This window comes from Brienomyrus brachyistius, chromosome 1 (genome assembly GCF_023856365.1).
Source record: "Brienomyrus brachyistius isolate T26 chromosome 1, BBRACH_0.4, whole genome shotgun sequence".
NCBI lineage: Eukaryota > Metazoa > Chordata > Actinopteri > Osteoglossiformes > Mormyridae > Brienomyrus > Brienomyrus brachyistius.
In genome coordinates this window covers 31,357,649-31,376,552 of record NC_064533.1, presented here as the reverse complement: position 1 = coordinate 31,376,552, position 18,904 = coordinate 31,357,649, and the positions used below count along the sequence as shown (strand labels likewise).

Genomic DNA, 18,904 nt, shown 5'->3' with positions numbered 1-18,904 from the left:
GCACCTCCAGCCATCGCCTTCCCTGGAGTACTAACAGCTGCCATGCATCACTGGTAATTAAACTCTGAATATAATAAGCCCAACTCTTAACTTGACAACTCGTGAAGCTTTGTGTGACTGCATATTGCTCAACGTTTGTATAGTAAAGCCCTTTCGTGTATGATTTGTTTCTGGCGTTAACGAAATATTTTCCGTCAATATATTGTCCTGGATATGACGTTAAAAAGCATTCGGCCCTGCAAGCGGGCCTCTAACTTGCAGAGAAATGATTATTGGTGGTCGGTGGCAGGATTGGCACTCCAGCCACCGTAAAACAACTCACAGCTGCTCCAATAAAACAAACTAGGTACTCTTGTGTTGGTCCCTATGGGTCTGGAGACCGAGGTGAAAGTAGCCCCATGTTCCTTGACTTTACGAAAGGTCAGGGGCTGTCGGTCACTGGATCCTGGTTCCAACGCCTTGAACAGCATCGTTGGACTTGGTACTCCAATACTGGTGGTGCAGCGAAGGAGATCGATCACATCCTCGTAGGCAGACGCTGGAGGCTCCTTCAGAACTGCAGGGTCTACAGAAGTGCCCAGTTTGTGAATTCTGACCACAGACTTGTAGTCGCTACTCTGAAGAATCAGATTAGATCCACTAGGCTACCACCTACTAGGAGAATGAGGCTGGACTTAGCCATACTCTAGCAGATCAAGCAGTTTCTGATGTCTTCGGAGTGTGAGACTGGACCCTGCATCTGCCTGGGGGTTTGCTGACTGGGTTCCTGAGGAGTTTCGCGCTGTAGGGGGTGCGACAATGCGCTGCATCTGACCTGACCTGATATTTTTAGTAATGACAGAAAAATCTGAAAGCCGTCCGTCATTTTGACAGATTAGAACATTGACATATTATATCTCTACCGTAACTTTAATTCACACCCCTGTTCAGTTGGTGGCGAGTGTGCATATTAGTTATTGTCTAGTCTTGTGCTTGATCTTTGTGGTTTACCACAAGCACCAGCGCTAACTTTCAAGTTATGCAGAGGTGTTGGGAAAAGAGACGGAAGTAGTCCAACAAACATTGAGAAGATGGAATTATATACCTGTTACGTTTTGACGAATTAACGAATAAGGTTTTGCTTGCTTCTCCATATTTATAAATCAGAAAAACAGATTGATAGCCCCCCATAGGTTGTTTGTGTTGTCACAGAGGGTAGAGGAACTTACAATCTTAACTGGACTTGATACGAGAAGGGTGCAAACTAATGTAGCTCAGGCGTTACATCAAGTCACGCAGTTGGTTACCCTCTGTGACAACACAAACAACCTATCAAACGCATCTACTGCTGATACCCGATTAATTTCCATGTCATCTGCTAAGGCAGAAATATTTACTGCAAGCTCTTCTGCCGCCATTACTCATTCTAACTAAACAAACAAATCCGTTGAATGCTAGCGAGGCCCTAAACAAGGAAGTGACGTCGTTAATGAAGGTCCACCTTGATGAGCGGTCTGACAGTTGGGAATTGCAAATTGAGTTTTCTCCCGAACATGCAATGCAATTCCCGGGGACGTCATTGCTATTTGAATAAAGAGGCAAAAAGCCCATGGTAATACGAAATGCAATTCAGTGATTTGTTATTCTATTTGTTATTCAAAATATTTTTTAATGAATTAAGGATTTCATAAGCACTTTGCACATTGAAATGCCGATTGCAGAATGTATTTTCAAATTACATGCACAGATTAAATATTGAAATGACAAATGCATGCTCTGATTGAATATTGAATTGACAATTGCCAAATGAATTTCCATTTGAATAAAGAGGCAAAAAGCCTATGGCAAAACGAAATGCAATTCAGTGAATTGTCATTCTATTTTTTATTCAAAACATTATGAAATTAATTAAGGATTTCATAAGCACTTTGCACATTGAATTGCCGATTGCAAAATATATTTTCAAATTACATGCACAGATTAAATATTGAAATGACAAATGCATGCTCTGGTTGAATATTGAATTGACAATTGCAAAATGAATTGCCATTTGAATTTTTGTGCTTATAATCTTCCATACCCTATAGCCTACTGATAACGTTTTTCAGCCAGCAGCACCTTATGTTAAGGGCCAAGTTATACGTTCCAGAACCTGGTTCCGGTTTATAAGTCCCTGGGGTGTCTGGACCTGGAGCTTTCCACATCTGTGTGTTGCTTCCACACAGCACAACAGGAACTGGGACTTCTATGCTAAATAAGAATGGGAGACGCAGCTCGTAGGTTAAACTTAAGTCCTAATTTAATACAAAACTACACCGCCACGCCAAAACAGTGTAGGATAAATAAGTCGTTTAATAAGTAAGTTTATTGGGGGGAGGGATCGATGGCAATTAAAACAGGCGTATTATTTAGAATTTAATTATAAGACCCGCAATATGTTTATGATTCTTATTAAATCTGGCCAGTAGATCGATCTTTCGTTTTCCTCAGAATACGTTACGTTATCCCGCTAACCAGCACCGACATGCCTCACCGGCAATATAAGACAAAAGTATATTGGTTATCGATTAAATTATTCAATGCAAAAATATGGAGACGCAAGCAAAATGTGTATTAATTGAAGCATGAAATGTTACCGGAGTACAAAAACAACTTCATCTGCTCAATTTTTGCCCCGCTAATTATAGGTTATCTAGGCTAATTTCCCGCGCACTTCGGTATAACTTTAGCAAGTTTTAGCAACGGGGCTTGTGGTCAAGCAGTCAGCAAGTTATTTCTGTAAGCACCTCCCCAGTAGTTCTTCGAACGAAGTCTGGAGTGGTGTTCTCGAACTGCCTCTGATGAACTACAATGGGGATCCTGCGGTGTGAACACGACAAAAGTCCCTGGTTCCGGAAAATGAGAAGAGTTCCTGTGGTGTGAAAGCGTCTCTAGATTATGACCGAAGTTTTACGACCCTGTCAGTCAAAGTTACGCAACCTCCTTGTCTTAAGATTCTTGCTTGCTGGTTTTTCCTGGTTTTGGTTGCATCACCGATTGCCTTCTTCTTTCTGACCCATTGCCTGTACCTGCATTTTCCCCTTTGCATTACGTCTTCGGTATGGCAGAGATGTATATAGCAATCCGGTGTTGACTCTGCCGGTCTCCGACTTCGATAGGGGTTTCCGAATTTAAATATTCACAACTCTATTGGATCCTCTCTGTCTGATTATTACAGATATGTTATTTTTATTACTTCTAGAAGATGTCCAATACAAAGACATCTTTCAATAACTGTATAGGCCTAATCAGTATACAGTATGATTTAACATTTTTAATCTGTATTGTAATTAGGGATATATTAAATCAAAATTACTGTTATCTTGCAATTTTTTTAAATACGTGCAACTACAACACATAAACATTAACCTTCAGGAGCGTCGGAGGGGCATGATTCCCTGGTAGAGTCAGAGGGGGCAACATTTGACAGGGGCCCGATAATACGTAATAAATAAAGTTTTACATAAAATTGGGTGGGTGAGTCAAGGTGACATTTGTCAGGGGCCCCAGAATTTCAAGGTACTCCCCTGCTAACCATAACTCAGTCTTTCCTGTGGAAAACATTCATTTTTACGCGGAAGGGGGGGCGCCAAGCTACCACAATTACGTAGGTAAAACCGCTCAAAGTAAATTCATGCGCTCCATGATTCCTGATTCCGGAAATATCCGAATCCGTCCGCGGAAACAACCGGGAAGAACCGGAAATAGCCGATTCCTCCCGCAGCTGCCCGGAAGATCCGGCTGCTGGGTTGTGGAGATAAACAGTAATGGCGGAGGCAGCGGCAGCGTCCGCAGCGGCTCCAGCACTAACGGGAGGAAGCTGGACGAAACACGTAACCTGCAGGTAAGCAACGGTGTGACTTTTTGACTGCTTTATTTAGCCTGATACTGATCCGACAACGCTGACAAAATGTCGCTGCTGAATTCCGCCCACAACTGTTACGAGCGTCGTCTTTGTGTTACGGCTAGCTTAGCAGGCTAACCGTTTGTTGTTTTGTTGATAAAAGCAGGCTGGCGAGCTCCAGCACTGCTCCCCCATCACCTCCGAGTGAGCTCGGCAAGCTTTGCAGCGACGACCTCCAAACAAAAGCCTTTTATTTTCATCCCCCTGACCAAACACGAGAAATTTCACATTTATTCCCCATATCATGCATGGGATTTGACAGTAATTCCGATTAGGTGCAGAAAACTCGCCGACTGTAAATTGATGGCTGTAAAGGAATTTGAAACGGACTTTTCGAACATTCACTCTAAACAGCCAGGCGGAATCAGATATAGATGCTTTATTGCTAATATCTTGTAACTGCTTGTCCCTTGATAATACTGTTCTATCGATTAGCAAAGTGATTCGTTTTCAAGTTTAATTTGACTTTGTGGCTGTCTAAATCGCAGCACGTAATAACATTCAATAAGTGAGTACATGTAATATTAATACAATAGCAATAACAGTAATAAGTTGCAGTAACAATTTGTGATTTGACTATGCTTTCCTGTTACGCTTACGGAATGCGCTTTCGTGAAATGCTTACGTGGAGCGCTATTTTCCCACGGAAATACATGGAAATACTAAAAATCCACTGTTCTCTTTCAGCTGATTCGTGTCCACAGATAATTGCATTGAATTGCTGTGGTTCCTTAATGACGTAGCTTTACAGTCTACTCATTTAGCAAGCAACAAAAAAATATTTACCACTAAAGGAACTCTGCATCCTTCATCTATTGTAGGTATTTCATGCATGGGGTTTGCAAAGAAGGAAACAACTGTCGGTATTCCCATGAGCTCACCAGCAGCAAACCAGCCATGATTTGCAAGTACTTTCAGAGAGGATGCTGTGCTTATGGGGACCATTGCAGGTATGCTTCCGAGAACTGAGGTTTTTACCGCTCCCTGTGGCTTTAATGGGCTGTTTTAAATTGAATTGCATATTAAACAGTGTGACCATGTATTTGTATTTAACACTTTTGAGTTGAGATTATTTTGTTTGTGTCCACTCACTATCAGTTTGTGAATTATAACACTCTGGGATCGTTTTTCTGTCAGATCAGTCGGTTGTCATCTGAAATATATAAGTCTGAGTTAACTGCTCCAGACTGTAGTATTTACCAGAGGGGTACCACTGGCAGGTGAAGTCCTTCCGTTGGTCTTTATTTGAAGGGATGAAAATGATGTTATTTATTATTGCTCCAAAACACAGAACTGTAGTTGGTCTGAATTTTTGGTCTTTGTCCTATATTATAACAGCTGTAATTGTTTTCTTCAATATACTCTGTGTGTGCATGCATTAGTGTGCGGAAATGTTCTATGTGTTTGTTACAAAATATCATTTCTTTAGATGTTTTTAAAAGTGACTCAATAAAATAGTGTAACACTGCAGCATGAAAGCATATTTTTTTGGAAATGTGGCTAAGGAGTCAGTTTGACATGCTGTACAGGTCACTAACAACTCACAAAAGGCAGGTTTACGCATCAAGCACATTAAAAGTGTTTTACACAGAATATACTAAATTGAGATGGAATAAATATGAGAATAATGAAATTAAAAGCTATAAAGTAGTTTCTCACTTTAAAATTGTTAGGCTGGAGGCAGCTCTCTGGTCTTTTATTTCCAGCTGTGGACCAGATAATGGTTGAAGGTCGTTATTGTTTGAACCTCAGGCGCTCTGAGCTGACCAGCTCCTACGGATGTAAGGGCTGTTCCAACACGTGTAGCACTCTAAAAGCTGACATGCAGGATAGACAGGATTTTCAGCTCATTAGTCTCTTATGCAGAACATGCTGGGAGCAGGACAGCCTTCATCTGCTACCAGGAAGCCCCCTGACTGGCGGTCGCACTTCAGCATGCATGCATCTTTGGTGGTTTGAGGGGTTGTATGCAAGGTGTTAATGGCTCGGCAGTTTGTTGGTCTCTAGCTCAAAGCACAAAGCTGACAGTGTGTATTTGTGTCCTTTTAAAGTTTGGGGTGTTAATGGATCATTTTAGCTTTGTGACATGGTCATGCCGTACAAATAAGGATTGCTTGTCCTACTCATGATAGAGATCCCAGTTATTCACATTTTAAGGACTTCTTGTCTGAATCCTTTCTGTGTTGCACCTAATGATTTTTGGAATCAAGGAGTAGCGAGTGGTCCAGTATTTCAGTGAAGCCCTGAGGTGTCTAAGGTGCTTTGCCTCTGTTACATAAATCGTAACAGACCTTGGTTGTTATGGGGGTTGTGGTCTGCTTGTCGCCTTCATTCTCTCCACTCCCCCCTCCCGCCACCACTTTGCACTTCTTTGTTAATTATTATGCGGGAGGGGGAGTTTTTGCAGGTCATCTGCATAACAAGATATCTATTCAGGGTCATATGGCTGATTTGAGGAGCCTGTGAGGGTTTCAATCAAGTGTTTTTCTATTTTGAGGGGAGATTCCTTTTAGTTTCATGGTCAAGTCTCTTCTGATCCATTTCCGCTATTATCTGACGTGTGCCTTTGTCTAGTGCAATGTTCTTTGTGTCTGAGTAGCCTGCCATTTCCGGTCTAACTGTGGTAGTATTTAGCCGTTTTAGTGTCATGTGAAGGACACCTGGATCGCCCCTCTGTAAGGCCGAGAGCTTGCTGTAGGCATACCCTCAAATTGAATATTGGATTACAAAGTCACTTTCACAGGTACCCAGTCAATTATGATTTTGCTGACTGGGAACTGTTGGATGTTTCTTACAGGTTAGGCACAGTTGAAATGCTTGTTGATGTTTATTAATATGTATATTACCCTACTTAGTTTTCATGCTGATTTCAAAGCCAGTTGTTTTTGTCAGTCCAAATCCCATAATTAGGACGCTTCTTTGTGAAACATCTTTAAAAATGTGTTCTGTATTTGTATCACTTTTTATAATTGAATTATTTGGCTAGGGTTTGGCAAATTGTGCATGCACGCTGATGTTGCTGATTTGTAATGCTTCCTGGCACGAACTGTGTTGGTCAGTCAGGCTACAGCCTTGATGAGATGTTTGAGTACGTCTGAGACTTATCTGGGATTATAATGCCTGCTTTGTCAGTTTCTTTCTGGACAGTGATAGCTACATCTGCAGCCCCAAGGCCTTCTGTCTGTCTATGCACTGTTCTTTGCAAGGCTGTTGACTATAACTGAAATGCAGTCAGCAAGTCACCTAGTGGAGTAGCATTTGAAACTGTGAATGAGGCTTGCCAACATGCTGTGGGGTGGAAACCAGGTTTCTGCCAATAGCTGGGTGGAGGTGGGAGGTGACAACCATCCCAAAGATTATTAGTGACTTTGTTACCCAAGCATGGCCTAGTCATTCAGCTCTCGCCCCATCCACTTCTGTTTGTTGTTATTTGTTAATAATGGAGGCACGAGGAGAACATGTTTCAGCCCAGGGAGGGGAAAACTTTTAATTAGTTTATGGGATCCACACTGGTAAGGTTGAGGAACAGCTTCAGCCGCAGGCTCATCTCCCCACAATAGCCAACTGTGAGCTTGAGATGCACCTTGGTGCCTCTTGCCATGTGTCTGCTCAGTGCTGCTGGTCCCTCACCTTTCAGGACACTCGCCCAATACTGTTCCCTGTGCAGTAAGATGTGCACCTTCTATGTTTACATGCTCAGCGCTGCTGGTCCCTCACCTTTCAGGACACTCGCCCAGTACTGTTCCCCGTGCAGTAAGATGTGCACCTTCCATGTTTACATGCTCAGCACTGCTGGTCCCTAACCTTTCAGGACACTCGCCCAATACTGTTCCCCGTGCAGTAAGATGTGCACCTTCCATGTTTACATGCTCAGCGCTGCTGGTCCCTAACCTTTCAGGACACTCGCCCAATACTGTTCCCCGTGCAGTAAGATGTGCACCTTCCATGTTTACATGCTCAATGCTGCTGGTCCCTAACCTTTCAGGACACTCGCCCAGTACTGTTCCCCGTGCAGTAAGATGTGCACCTTCCATGTTTACATGCTCAGCGCTGCTGGTCCCTAACCTTTCAGGACACTCGCCCAATACTGTTCCCCGTGCAGTAAGATGTGCACCTTCCATGTTTACATGCTCAGCGCTGCTGGTCCCTAACCTTTCAGGACACTCGCCCAATACTGTTCCCCGTGCAGTAAGATGTGCACCTTCCATGTTTACATGCTCAATGCTGCTGGTCCCTCACCTTTCAGGACACTCGCCCAATACTGTTCCCCGTGTAGTAAGATGTGCACCTTCTATGTTTACATGCTCAGCGCTGCTGGTCCCTAACCTTTCAGGACACTCGCCCAATACTGTTCCCCCTGCAGTAAGATGTGCACCTTCCTTGTTACTACATCACTTGTGCTGCCCAGACTGAACTATGCGTCTTCTCTTGACTTTTATTTTTGAAGATAGACAGTTGTTCTGGGATTTAGGTCTGTAATGCATTGACAATTTCTCCCCCCGGCGATCTATAAATTTATGCATTGGCAAATATTTCTGTTTTGGGAGGTAGGTAAACGTACAGATACTGCAGGGCTGTAGATGGACTCAAATGAATGTATGAAGTGTATTGTCTTTGGTAATGAGTATAAAACCCCATGTTAATAATGGGTAAAATGCGTATTTTTAACGTTTATGGCTGGCGGGTCTTTAGAATTGCTGTTACTCATTGTACAGTAGGCATGTGTTCATTTTGTCTTTGTGTATATTTTGCCCTAATCCTGGTAGAGCATTTCTCTGGGCTTTGTACTCTAAATGTGTCAATAGGGTTGATCCCTGAGCACTGGATAGCAGAAAGAACCGTTTGACCCCAGTGGTCTAATTCAGCACCGACTAATGGTCTAATGTAGTAAAGAAACATAAGCAAGCTTGGTTTAATTTCAGCCCACCATCCGCCTCCTCTAATGCAAACCAAGCTTCATTTGCTGTTTGTACAAGTGCTGGAACAGGTACATTGGAAGGTGTTAATTTTCACATAACTGACCTTTGTGCTTTTGTTTTTTAGAGACATACATGCATGTGAAGGTGAGCGTGAAGCTTGGGGGGGGGGGGGGGTAAGCCCCCTGGAGCATTTTTGGGTTGGAGAGGGGGGTTATGGGCATTGCTCAAGGGCCCAGAGGAACCCGGCAGGCCTAACCTGCTAAGATACACAGCCACCCCCCCACTTAGAGTAGTAGGAAGTGCAATTGAGAAACATCAACTTCAGAAAACAGCATGCGTTTTTATAATTCCCTGTTTATTCATGTAACTTCCTAACTGAACTTTATTGGCTCATGATAAGACTTTAATATGGAGCCTAAAACTGTCCCTGAGTCATGTTATAATTGCTATGGTTATGTACTGGGGCAGTGCTAAGTGAATATCCTAAACGTAAATATTTAGTTAAGCCTTTAAAATGAAATATTCCTGGGCTAACATGCACGGAGAGGTCAGCGAGTCCTCCAGTGTTCATCTGTAAGATGGTGTTCATTTTCAGGTGCCAGAAATCTTTTTTTTTTTTTGCCATTGCTGTGCTCACCACATTGTACGTAACGTCTCACCATAATATTACTAATAATGGTGACACTCATATTTTTTGTTTTAATTCTTCATAAAACATTTTGATTCACTTGCCTTGTGTGGTGAAGGAGAAAAAACAATATATCATATTGTATAATGGCAGTAAAAAGCTAACTTATAAACAGTAATTTCACAATTTAACAGTCACCTAAGTACTGTGGATTAATTTATCTAGCCATAACTATAATTAAAATGTAATCAGCTTAGTTCAGTATTTGCCACATCTATCCTGTCAGGATGTGTTGATCACTGCTAGTCATGACTGCTCTCAGGATAAGCATGAAGGTAATACACAGCGTGTTGTAGTATTGTCATCTGGAAGGAAGAATCAGACTTTTTATATACGGACGTGTCTCTTAATTGTGTTTTAACAATCATCAAACCACTGTTTGCCAGTAAGTCACTAGCAGACTTCAACACGTTGCACGATATGCAAATGGAAACTGCTTATTAACAAGGTGGCATATTCTGTTTAATGCCTCCATTCTGATTCTTAACTGCAGTCCAACTGTCTGTTTTCTGCAACTGGGTAGATTTTTCTATGTAGGGTGGGGGGAGTTTGCAATAATGCAGATGGAGCTGTGTTGCCCAGAGCAGGGTTTTATAGCCGTGCACTTTGAGAATAACCTCTAAATCAAATTTAGTGTTTACAGAAATCCAGCTTTATTAGATTACAGGAGCCACATGAAGGCCGCTTAGCCGTTATAGGTCCTGTAACCACTGTGTTTCCCAGTCCAGTCTTCGAGGACCCCAGTCCAATCCACATTTTTGGTCACTCTGTGCTTCCAACTCGCCTGTACCAGGTATTTGGTGGCCTTGATTGAGTGGGAGCTGGGCTGGACCGAAAGCGTGGACTGTCTGGGGGTCCCCATGCATTGGACTTTTTCAAGCCAGGGACCCCTTAGAGAAGTGTGCGTGTGTTTGTGTGTGTATACACATGGTATTTAAGGACCCTCTCCACATCAGGCCTATTATATATTATCACACTATAACAGAACTTGATACCTTTTCAACCTGTCTAGAATTAGAACTGTACTATTAATAGACCACTTTTTTATTAACAAATTTTTAATCTTCGAAGATATGATTTGTAGTTATAAGGATATACAGACGCTCCTCTACTTAACTTTCAAACATACGAACGAAGAGGACTGTAAGTTGAAATTATATTCATTAGGCTCCCGTTTCCTGTCCGCAACATCAGTTTTTTTTTTTCTGCACACCAATTCCGCCTAGTACGACCTCTGGCCGCTACTCCCAGTGCGCAGCAGCGCAACCTGCGTACTCCCATCATCCTAGTACTTTGTACTTGCATATACCCTTAAAATGATGCTGAATACCGACTTATGAACATTTCAAGTTACGAACGGCCGATCTCATTCGTAAGTAGAGGAGCGTCTGTACTCCTAATAAATTAGCGAGAGGAAAGCTTGTCTCTGGCTGTGATTCCAGGAATGATGGATAAGCAGACAGGGGTCGTCATCCACATGCTGCCATACCTTGTGTTTGGTCTTCCTGGCAGTCTGCGGAGAATGAGGCCTCCCAGGTCCTAGATGGAAATGAAGGCGAGCTGTATTCTTATGGCCTCTTATGTAAATTTCAGGATGCTTCTGTGAGATGGAGGCCCAAAAGTCTGCATGAGACATCTGCTCGATTCGGACCATGAATGTCCTGTCACAGGAAACCTCCAATGGTGGTGTTCTGCCTTTCCAGTAAGGCTGCTTGTGGTTGTTACTGCTGGTGCAAATTGTTTACCCAGCCCCAGTCATCAGTGTCAATTTGTGTTGTGGTGCTTGCTCAGTGTAGTTTGGTGTGCTGTAACTGGGTCTGATGATGGGCTATTTTAATTAAGAAACATCTTGCATCCATTTTTTGAGTGAGTTGAAGTTGACTGCAACCTTTGCAGAAAGCTGAGTCAGCGAACAACTCTGCAGTGTCATCATCGGCTTCGGCATCTTAAAAACTGACGGCATCTTGTGCAAACGTCACAAAACTTAGCCCTGCAAAAGGCGTCGCACTTTAGAATGAGTCAGAAGGCTGTCATAACCAGAGCCCATCTACTTACAAAGCTGGTGAAACAAATGTGACTGGGTTACTTGGTGTTTAATAAAATTCCATGAAATTCTGGTTGCATACCTTTTGGTACGAGCTTGCTAATGCAGCATGCAGTGAGCAGTGGTGACGCTTGGGTCTGCAGGTTTTCTCGTTGCAGTACTCCACTTTTTTGGCCTGTAATCGCAGCTGTGCCATCGCTGTAGATGGTGATACATTTTTTCCATCTTCTGTAACAAAATTGTTCAGAAGTGTGAATAATCAGTTGCCTGATGTCCTTGCGGGCACCTCCTCATGAAAGAAGAAATCTTCCAGTTTTTTTCCTTCCCCCGGGTAGCGAACTAACACAATTAATTGAGCTGTATTAGGAACGTCTGTGGGTTCTTTCAACCGAAGAGAGAACTTTGCACAGGAGCTCTGTTTATCCAGGAGCTGCAAGCGAATGCCATCTGAAATTTTTTCAGTTCTCCTCATCACTGCGTCATTTGACATCAGAACATTTTTCAGCTTACTAGCAGCCTCAGTCCAAGTCATAACTTCATGCATTGCAGTTGCAGAGTATAGTATGAGATTTTCACCAGTTGTATGAGTTTTCTTAATTTTAGCCGGCCGGGCGTATTCCACATTGTTGGTTTGCTAACAAGCTCTGCCTGGTTTATAGTCAGACTTGGCTTTAGCTTGACTAGATTCATGAGCTCATTCACGATGAGCGGCACACTGTGGTCATCCATTGCTGCTCTGAAACCTGCTGGAAGCAGAGAGAGCATTTAATACTTGTGATCCCAGTTTAAAATGGGCAGATTTGCAGCACGCATGCGCAACATGGTTTGTATCTGAAGGCAAGTTGTTGCGATTTTTATTAAATTATTAAATTAAATTATCAATTTTTGTGGACACCCTGGCCATGTTTTGCAGACCCCACAATGAGAACCGCTACTGTGGAGGACATATTGGCTCATTCTACATTTGAGAGTATGTGCAACTGTAGCCATTTACCGAAAGTTCTAAAGGACCTTTAATAAACATTACAGCTTTCTGTTTGTGTTTTTCTTATCCCTTGTCAGTCAGTGTGCCCCTAGTGTCAGTTATAGGTATTGCGTGCCCCATGTGCTGTTTTCTGCTGCATGGTGCTCTCCAGCTCTTCATATGCTTCTTCAGGGGTGCTCCTTGTCTATGGAGCCCATTTTCGCTGAATGTCTGTCTGGGTCATTGTTCAGGTATGACCACGCCAAACCAGCCAAGCAGGAGGAGCTAGAAGCCCCCTCGCTGCCAGCTCCGCTGCCGCCCGCCCCCGTGCCACTCGCCCCTGCCCTCGCTGCCGCACCAGAGCCCAGGCCCAGTGGGATGGGCGGCCCCGCCAAACCGTCGGCGCGGCTGCACTCTTCAGGGGCCGTGGATTGGGTCCACGCGGCCGAGTTTGTTCCAGGGCAGCCCTACTGTGGGCGAGGTGAGTTTCCTCTGGCCCAGTTTGCTGTGTCTGGACGTCCATCCGCTGTACTCGATACATTAAAGGAGCAGCAGCATATGGCTGTGGTGTTCTGGTAAGAAACCGATACTTCTGTCTGTTTTAGGAATTGTCGCGGTGCATGTGTTGGCACAGCTAACGACAGTTGCTTCCCTTGGGTTATGTAGCTGTGTGGTTCTGATTTTTAACAGCGCCATCGTGCTTCAGATTCTCTGGAGCTTAGCAGTGTGGCCCAGCTCCCCTCCCTGTCTGTCCTGGGGTGTCCCTCGCTGTGCCAGAAAGCCCTCATTATGGTTTCCATCCCTGTGCGTGGCCTTGTCAGGCACACGCTGAATTCACATTATACCATCTGAAAGATGGATGCGGGATTTGGGTGGAGGCCAACACAGTGACCGCTGAGTGGCCCTCGGCAGGATCCAGCTGTCCCCATCCCTGCCAGTCATTGGGGGAGGGCTGTGATCCTGTGAGGTTTTCAGCACTGCCTGGGTGGCTTGCTTTTGTAATCCAGTGACGTTGTTGGCTAGTCATTCGGTAGGAACTCGAATGGTGGTCATGGGGGATTGGAAGCAGGAGATTGCTTGGTACTTTTACATAGGACATGTGATCATCCCTAATGGGCAGAGTAAGCGAATATGAAGTTAAGGAAAGAGCCTGACCAGAGATGGCATTGAAAGGGTCGTGGAGGATGTGATGGGTGGGAGGGACACATGTATTTTGTAGGGCTAGTGGAATTGTCGCTCCCCTCGGATTGATGACTGTTGTTGTCTGTGGTCTATTCCTCTCTGCCCCCCCCCCAACTCAGCGACCAACCCTACGCTGCCGGAGACGCCCGGCCTCCTCATCGAGGAGGAGTACGAGAAGGAGCGTGCTGAGAAGGAGCTGAAGAAGCAGCTGTGTCCATATGCCGCAGTGGGCGAGTGCCGCTACGGCCTCAACTGCGCCTATCTCCACGGCGACGTGTGCGACATGTGTGGCTTGCAAGTCCTGCACCCCTTCGACACGGCCCAGCGCTCACAGCACATCAAGGTAAGGTGGGTCTGGTGGTGGCCCCCTGGAGGACTGGAGGAGGATAGCATGTAAAACTAACTATTAAATGCCTGAAACCTATGAAGATCTCACCCTGCAGGACCAGAGCTGGATGTCCCTGTTCTGCACCAGGGTTTCTCAGTCCTACTCTTGGTGCCCCACTGAACACAGGGCTCTTAATCCAAAAATTCTAATCAGCCTTGATTGAATTGCTGGTTGAATTTTACTGGAGTTAAAAAATTGTATTACTGGACTCTCTTAGGACAGTGTTTCTCAAACCAGTCCTGGGGGACCACAGGCCCCAGACGGCCCACGCTTTTGCCCCCAGGGAATTGAGAGGGAGCAAAAACATGGACTGCTGGGGCTCCCAGAAGACTGGTTTGAGAAACGCTGTCTTAAGGTGTCATTTGTTCGGTTCAGTTAAAAACAACGCAAATGCATTTTTTTTTTCTCCTGTTTTATTTAGTAAATGTTTGCATAATGCCAAAATAATGTGTTTTATTGCCAGGAATTAACCTGTTGCAGTTCTGGTATTTTCATTAACTGAAAAATATACAGTCCTAACCCACAAGCCTGACGATGGTGGAGGCTGCTTCTCAACATTGCAAACCTTCCTCCTGTAGCAGAAATTCAAATTTTACCATGATGGGGAAAAAATAGGTCCTCAATAGTGTTTGTCGTCATCATTCCAGTTTGTCAGTGATTCGGTGAAGTTTAAGGAGGTTGGGGGTTGGGGGGGGGATCCATCAAGATCTGAGCTGAGAGGCTGAGCTTGTGCTTAAGCTGCATTGGAGCTGTACTGCCTTCAGTTTGGACTGTTGGTTTTTCTACTGCAGTCACTTTTATTACATGTGAATCTTACTAATCATTAAACAGTGTCTGCTGGTTAGTTGCTTCAATGTCAAATGTGAGTATTCTTGGCTGAATTGTGTGTGTTCTTGCTCAGGCAAAAGTTGGTTACGTTAACTCTGCAGTAGTTGCTTGGCTGAAGCATTTATGTAGATTTGACTTTATGGCTTATAATTACCTGTTTATAGATGTGAATGATACTGGTTCAGTGTGTTGTTCTCTTTCGGATTTACAGTAGATGCTTACTGGGATGTTGAATAACTACATTTCTATAGTTACTCCAGGGCTACAACTACAACTGTGTGAGCTGTTGTGTGATCTTTGAGTCTAGACTTCTGTTATGGAGCGTTAGTCTTGTAACATGTCCCGGTTGCCTACCCAGGCATGCATCGAGGCCCACGAGAAGGACATGGAGATCTCCTTCGCTATCCAGCGCAGCAAGGACATGATGTGCGGCGTTTGCATGGAGGTGGTGTTCGAGAAGGCCAACCCCAGCGACCGCCGATTTGGTATCCTGTCCAACTGCTCGCACTGCTACTGTCTGAAGTGCATCCGCAAGTGGAGGAGTGCCAAGCAATTCGAGAGCAAAATCATCAAGTGAGGAACTGGGCTGTCGTGCTCGCTCGCTAGGGCATGCACAAGCAGATCTGCATCAGGGCTACGCAGTCTGCCATGGGCGCCGACGTGCCAGCCAGTTTCACCATGCCGGCGCTGATGCTGCCCTGGGGCACTGCATTGGCTAGGGCCTCCTCTGATCTGGAAAGCATGCTGACATTGGTGGTCCTCTAGTTAGTTCACTTGTGTACATGTAGGTGAAGAGCCACACTTTGACCAATGGGACCGCTCTGTGTATAACACATGTCCCGCCCTCTTCCCAGGTCATGTCCTGAATGTCGAATCACATCCAATTTTGTCATCCCAAGCGAGTATTGGGTGGAGGACAAGGAGGAGAAGCAGAAGCTCATCCAGAAGTACAAGGACGGCATGGGGTACTGACGCACATCAGTTCCACTGTGTATTCTCCACATCCTTATTCCCTCTCTGTCAGTTTTCCTTTCAAGTCCTGCAATATAAATTATCCACGAAGCCACAAGCTGGGTTATGGCAGATCGGCATTGCGTGTCGTATTGCAGAGGTGTCCTTTGTTCAGCTGTAATCCTGTGTGGATGGGCATGTGCCCGTAGCCAGTCGTGGGTGCTGCAGAGCAGGAAAACGGTAGTGGATGTGGTTTAGTGATTTAAAAGCATGCACTGGATACCCAGATACCACGAGACATTTGAGTCTTATGTTTCTGTGGAGATACAAATGCTACCCCATGAAAATATCTGTTGAAAGATTAATTCTGTTTGCTTTTAAGTATTTAAAACATTAAGCTAGCAGAACGCAACAGAATTTTCTCTCATACTGGTTTGAGAAATATTTCTACATAACAAATCAGCAACCCGAGCCCTGCCACGTTTGTCTAGTCTTTAAGGTATGAATTTGTCATCCTGTAACTGGAATGTCTGATTTTATGCTGTGTGAACGAAGGTCACCGTGAGTAAATTTGCAACCATAATGGTACGTGGGCCCCTCGCACAAACACCGGGGCGTGTCTTATCTGTTAAGCCATGTTCCAGTCCAACCCGGCCTGCTGTCCTTCCTGCAGCAGCAAACCCTGCCGGTATTTCGACGAAGGCCGAGGCTCCTGTCCGTTTGGGGCGAACTGCTTCTACAAGCATGCTTACCCTGACGGGCGTCTAGAAGAGGCCCACCCGCAGCGACGCCCGGCGGGGTCTTCAGGGCGGTCTCGGGTAGGCACCGGCCCCGCTCGCTTCCGTGCCTTCCTCTGTAGGCTCCTGTCCCGAGTTTGTCCCCCCTTTTCGCTGAAGCTGTCTATGAGGCTCATGTAAATGCTGCTGCTTCAACCAAGTAGGCTATTTGCGTCCTATATTATTTGTATACAGTTTATTACGCCTCAACCAGGATAAAGGGCCGAATGGATGAAGTTGTATCTCATATTTTTAGCACTGGTATTTTGTCACATACTTGTTGTATAACCCGTAGTTATTGGTGTTCTGTGTAATGCCTTTACAGAATTTCAGATGTTTGCTAATTACCTCAGCTGTGATGCCAGGAATTGTAAGGGGATTAAATTTAGTTTTGCCCCCGCCCCCCATGCCGTCCGCTCCCTAGAGCTCTAGAAGGACGCCGCTCTGGGACCTGCTGGACGAGCGTGAGAGTGGCGACTCCTTTGAGAACGAGGAGGAGGAGATGGTGACCTTCGAGCTGAGCGAGATGCTGCTGATGCTCCTGGCCGCCGGAACCGACGACGACGCCACTGACTCGGAGGACGAGTGGGACTTGTTTCACGAAGAGCTGGACGACTACTATGAGGTTTACCTATAGCACTCCCCCCCCCCCTGCCCCCCCTTCAAGACCAGTCCCTGCTCCCACCTATACTAGACCCATTATGGACTGTCTTGTGTGAGTGTTGGACAGTAGCTTCTTTCCTTGTGTTGTGGCAGTGCCTTTTAGCTGGCCATTTAACAAATGAAATGAAAAGAAAAAGTATTTAAAAAAAAAAAAAAGAAAAGATCAATAAGATTAAACGAGATGAGATCGTCGACCCGTGCTGAATCATTTTCTAGAACTGTCCATCTGTACGTCTTATGTCCGGATTATTTAAAGACCTGCAACAAAAGAGAAAACATGGGGAAAACCATGGAATGGTACCGCAAATAAACTTTGTGGAGTTTATTCTCTGGCGTGGGTTTGACTCGCATGTCATCTAGCCAGGTATCTCGGAAAACGGTCTGCTGAAACACGCACCGGTGAAGACTTTAAGTCCTCCTCTGTTTAATGCACTGAATTTGTTCTGGGTAGTTATTCTCCACATGCACAAATGCACTCTGAAGTTCCTGTGAACGCCTCACATCCTCTTTCCCCAGGTGTGAAATGTTGCTGATTTAATTTTTTTTTAATTTTATTTTTTTTTTATTTTTTAAACATGTACAGGAGCATATTTTTCTGGCCTTTGTGAATAGCAATGCCGCTAGGAAATCCTCTGGTACCTGAGAGCAGAATCCACTGCAGGACCAAATTGTTACATTATCATGTTTTGCACTCAAACCTCAAATGCAGTAATTAAATATCTCAGTGTTTATCAAAATGTTCTATACATTGTCACAATGAATATTGCATATTCAAGCTTGCTTGGGGAAGCCAAGCCACAAAGCCCTGATTGTTAATTCGTCCTTGTTTAACCTTTTGGATTACACATATTTATGTTTAAATATGTCTGTTTGCTATGATACAAAACCATTCAACATTACTTGATTATTAAAGTTTATTATCAAAGAACTCCAGGGCTCTCCAGCTTCCTTTTTCTTGACATATTCAGAAGGCTTTCGCATGAATCTAAACATTTGAGTGCTTTGGCATAAGACAGTGGCTGAAGATTCCACCCAGGCTTCTGTGCGGGTTTCTCTACAGTAATAATACTGTAACATAAACTTGCGTGCATCTTCATATTTAATAAAGCCCCCACCCTGGTATGTACTGATTTGCAAGATGGATCTTTCCTGTTCCCTCTGCAATGGTTCCAATTTGCAGATGTTTGTCCTGTTACGTTTCGTAAAGGGACTGAACAACCTTATGGATTCTGACAGAGCTTATGAACCCATTAAGTGATATAGGCAGCCATCTTGGGGGTCTCACATTTAAAAGTATTGCTTTTTGACTGGAATGGGGAGTGTCATATGGGCTTTGACTGGTGCAGGGTTGTGATTTCAACATGTCAGTAGTGCTGTCTGCACCCTGCAGCATGGAATACTGATATATTGCCCATTTGGATGGGTATCCTTGGGTCTACAGGCTCATGACAATAAGATAATCAGAAAATGTTGAGATTTCAGAAAATCCCTGGCATTTTGTTCACTATTGGGAAAATATAAAAATGTCTGCTTTTCCCCCTAAGCAAATCCGTATCTGCAGTAGTGCTAACAGATTCGC

The 18,904-nt window shown here is 44.4% G+C and overlaps 1 protein-coding gene and 1 long non-coding RNA gene across 5 annotated transcripts; one reads left to right on the top strand and one right to left on the bottom strand.

Moving 5' to 3' along the window:
* The first annotated feature begins 3,738 nt into the window (after nucleotides 1–3,738).
* mkrn1 (makorin, ring finger protein, 1) lies at nucleotides 3,739–18,253 on the top strand. Of its 2 annotated transcripts, XM_049015999.1 has the most exons (8): nucleotides 3,739–3,862; nucleotides 4,744–4,872; nucleotides 12,789–13,018; nucleotides 13,839–14,062; nucleotides 15,294–15,508; nucleotides 15,790–15,900; nucleotides 16,560–16,704; nucleotides 17,087–18,253. In XM_049015999.1, exons 1-8 carry the CDS (start codon nucleotides 3,786–3,788, stop codon nucleotides 17,297–17,299), a joined length of 1,344 nt encoding a protein of 447 aa, XP_048871956.1. In that variant the 5' UTR covers nucleotides 3,739–3,785; the 3' UTR covers nucleotides 17,300–18,253. The 2 variants fall into 2 exon arrangements, with proteins under 2 accessions (XP_048871956.1, XP_048871957.1); XM_049016000.1 differs by lacking the exons at nucleotides 15,790–15,900; nucleotides 16,560–16,704; nucleotides 17,087–18,253 and having other exon boundaries at nucleotides 15,294–15,512.
* Nucleotides 7,640–8,413, bottom strand: LOC125744329 (uncharacterized). Of its 3 annotated transcripts, none has more exons than XR_007398337.1 (4): nucleotides 8,298–8,413; nucleotides 7,950–8,036; nucleotides 7,776–7,862; nucleotides 7,640–7,688 (listed from the first exon to the last, which is right to left on the bottom strand). It is a non-coding gene; the product is annotated as an uncharacterized LOC125744329 (long non-coding RNA). The 3 variants fall into 3 exon arrangements; XR_007398336.1 differs by having other exon boundaries at nucleotides 7,646–7,688; nucleotides 7,776–7,813; nucleotides 7,901–8,036; XR_007398335.1 differs by lacking the exon at nucleotides 7,640–7,688 and having other exon boundaries at nucleotides 7,747–7,813; nucleotides 7,901–8,036.
* Nucleotides 18,254–18,904: the final 651 nt, after the last annotated feature.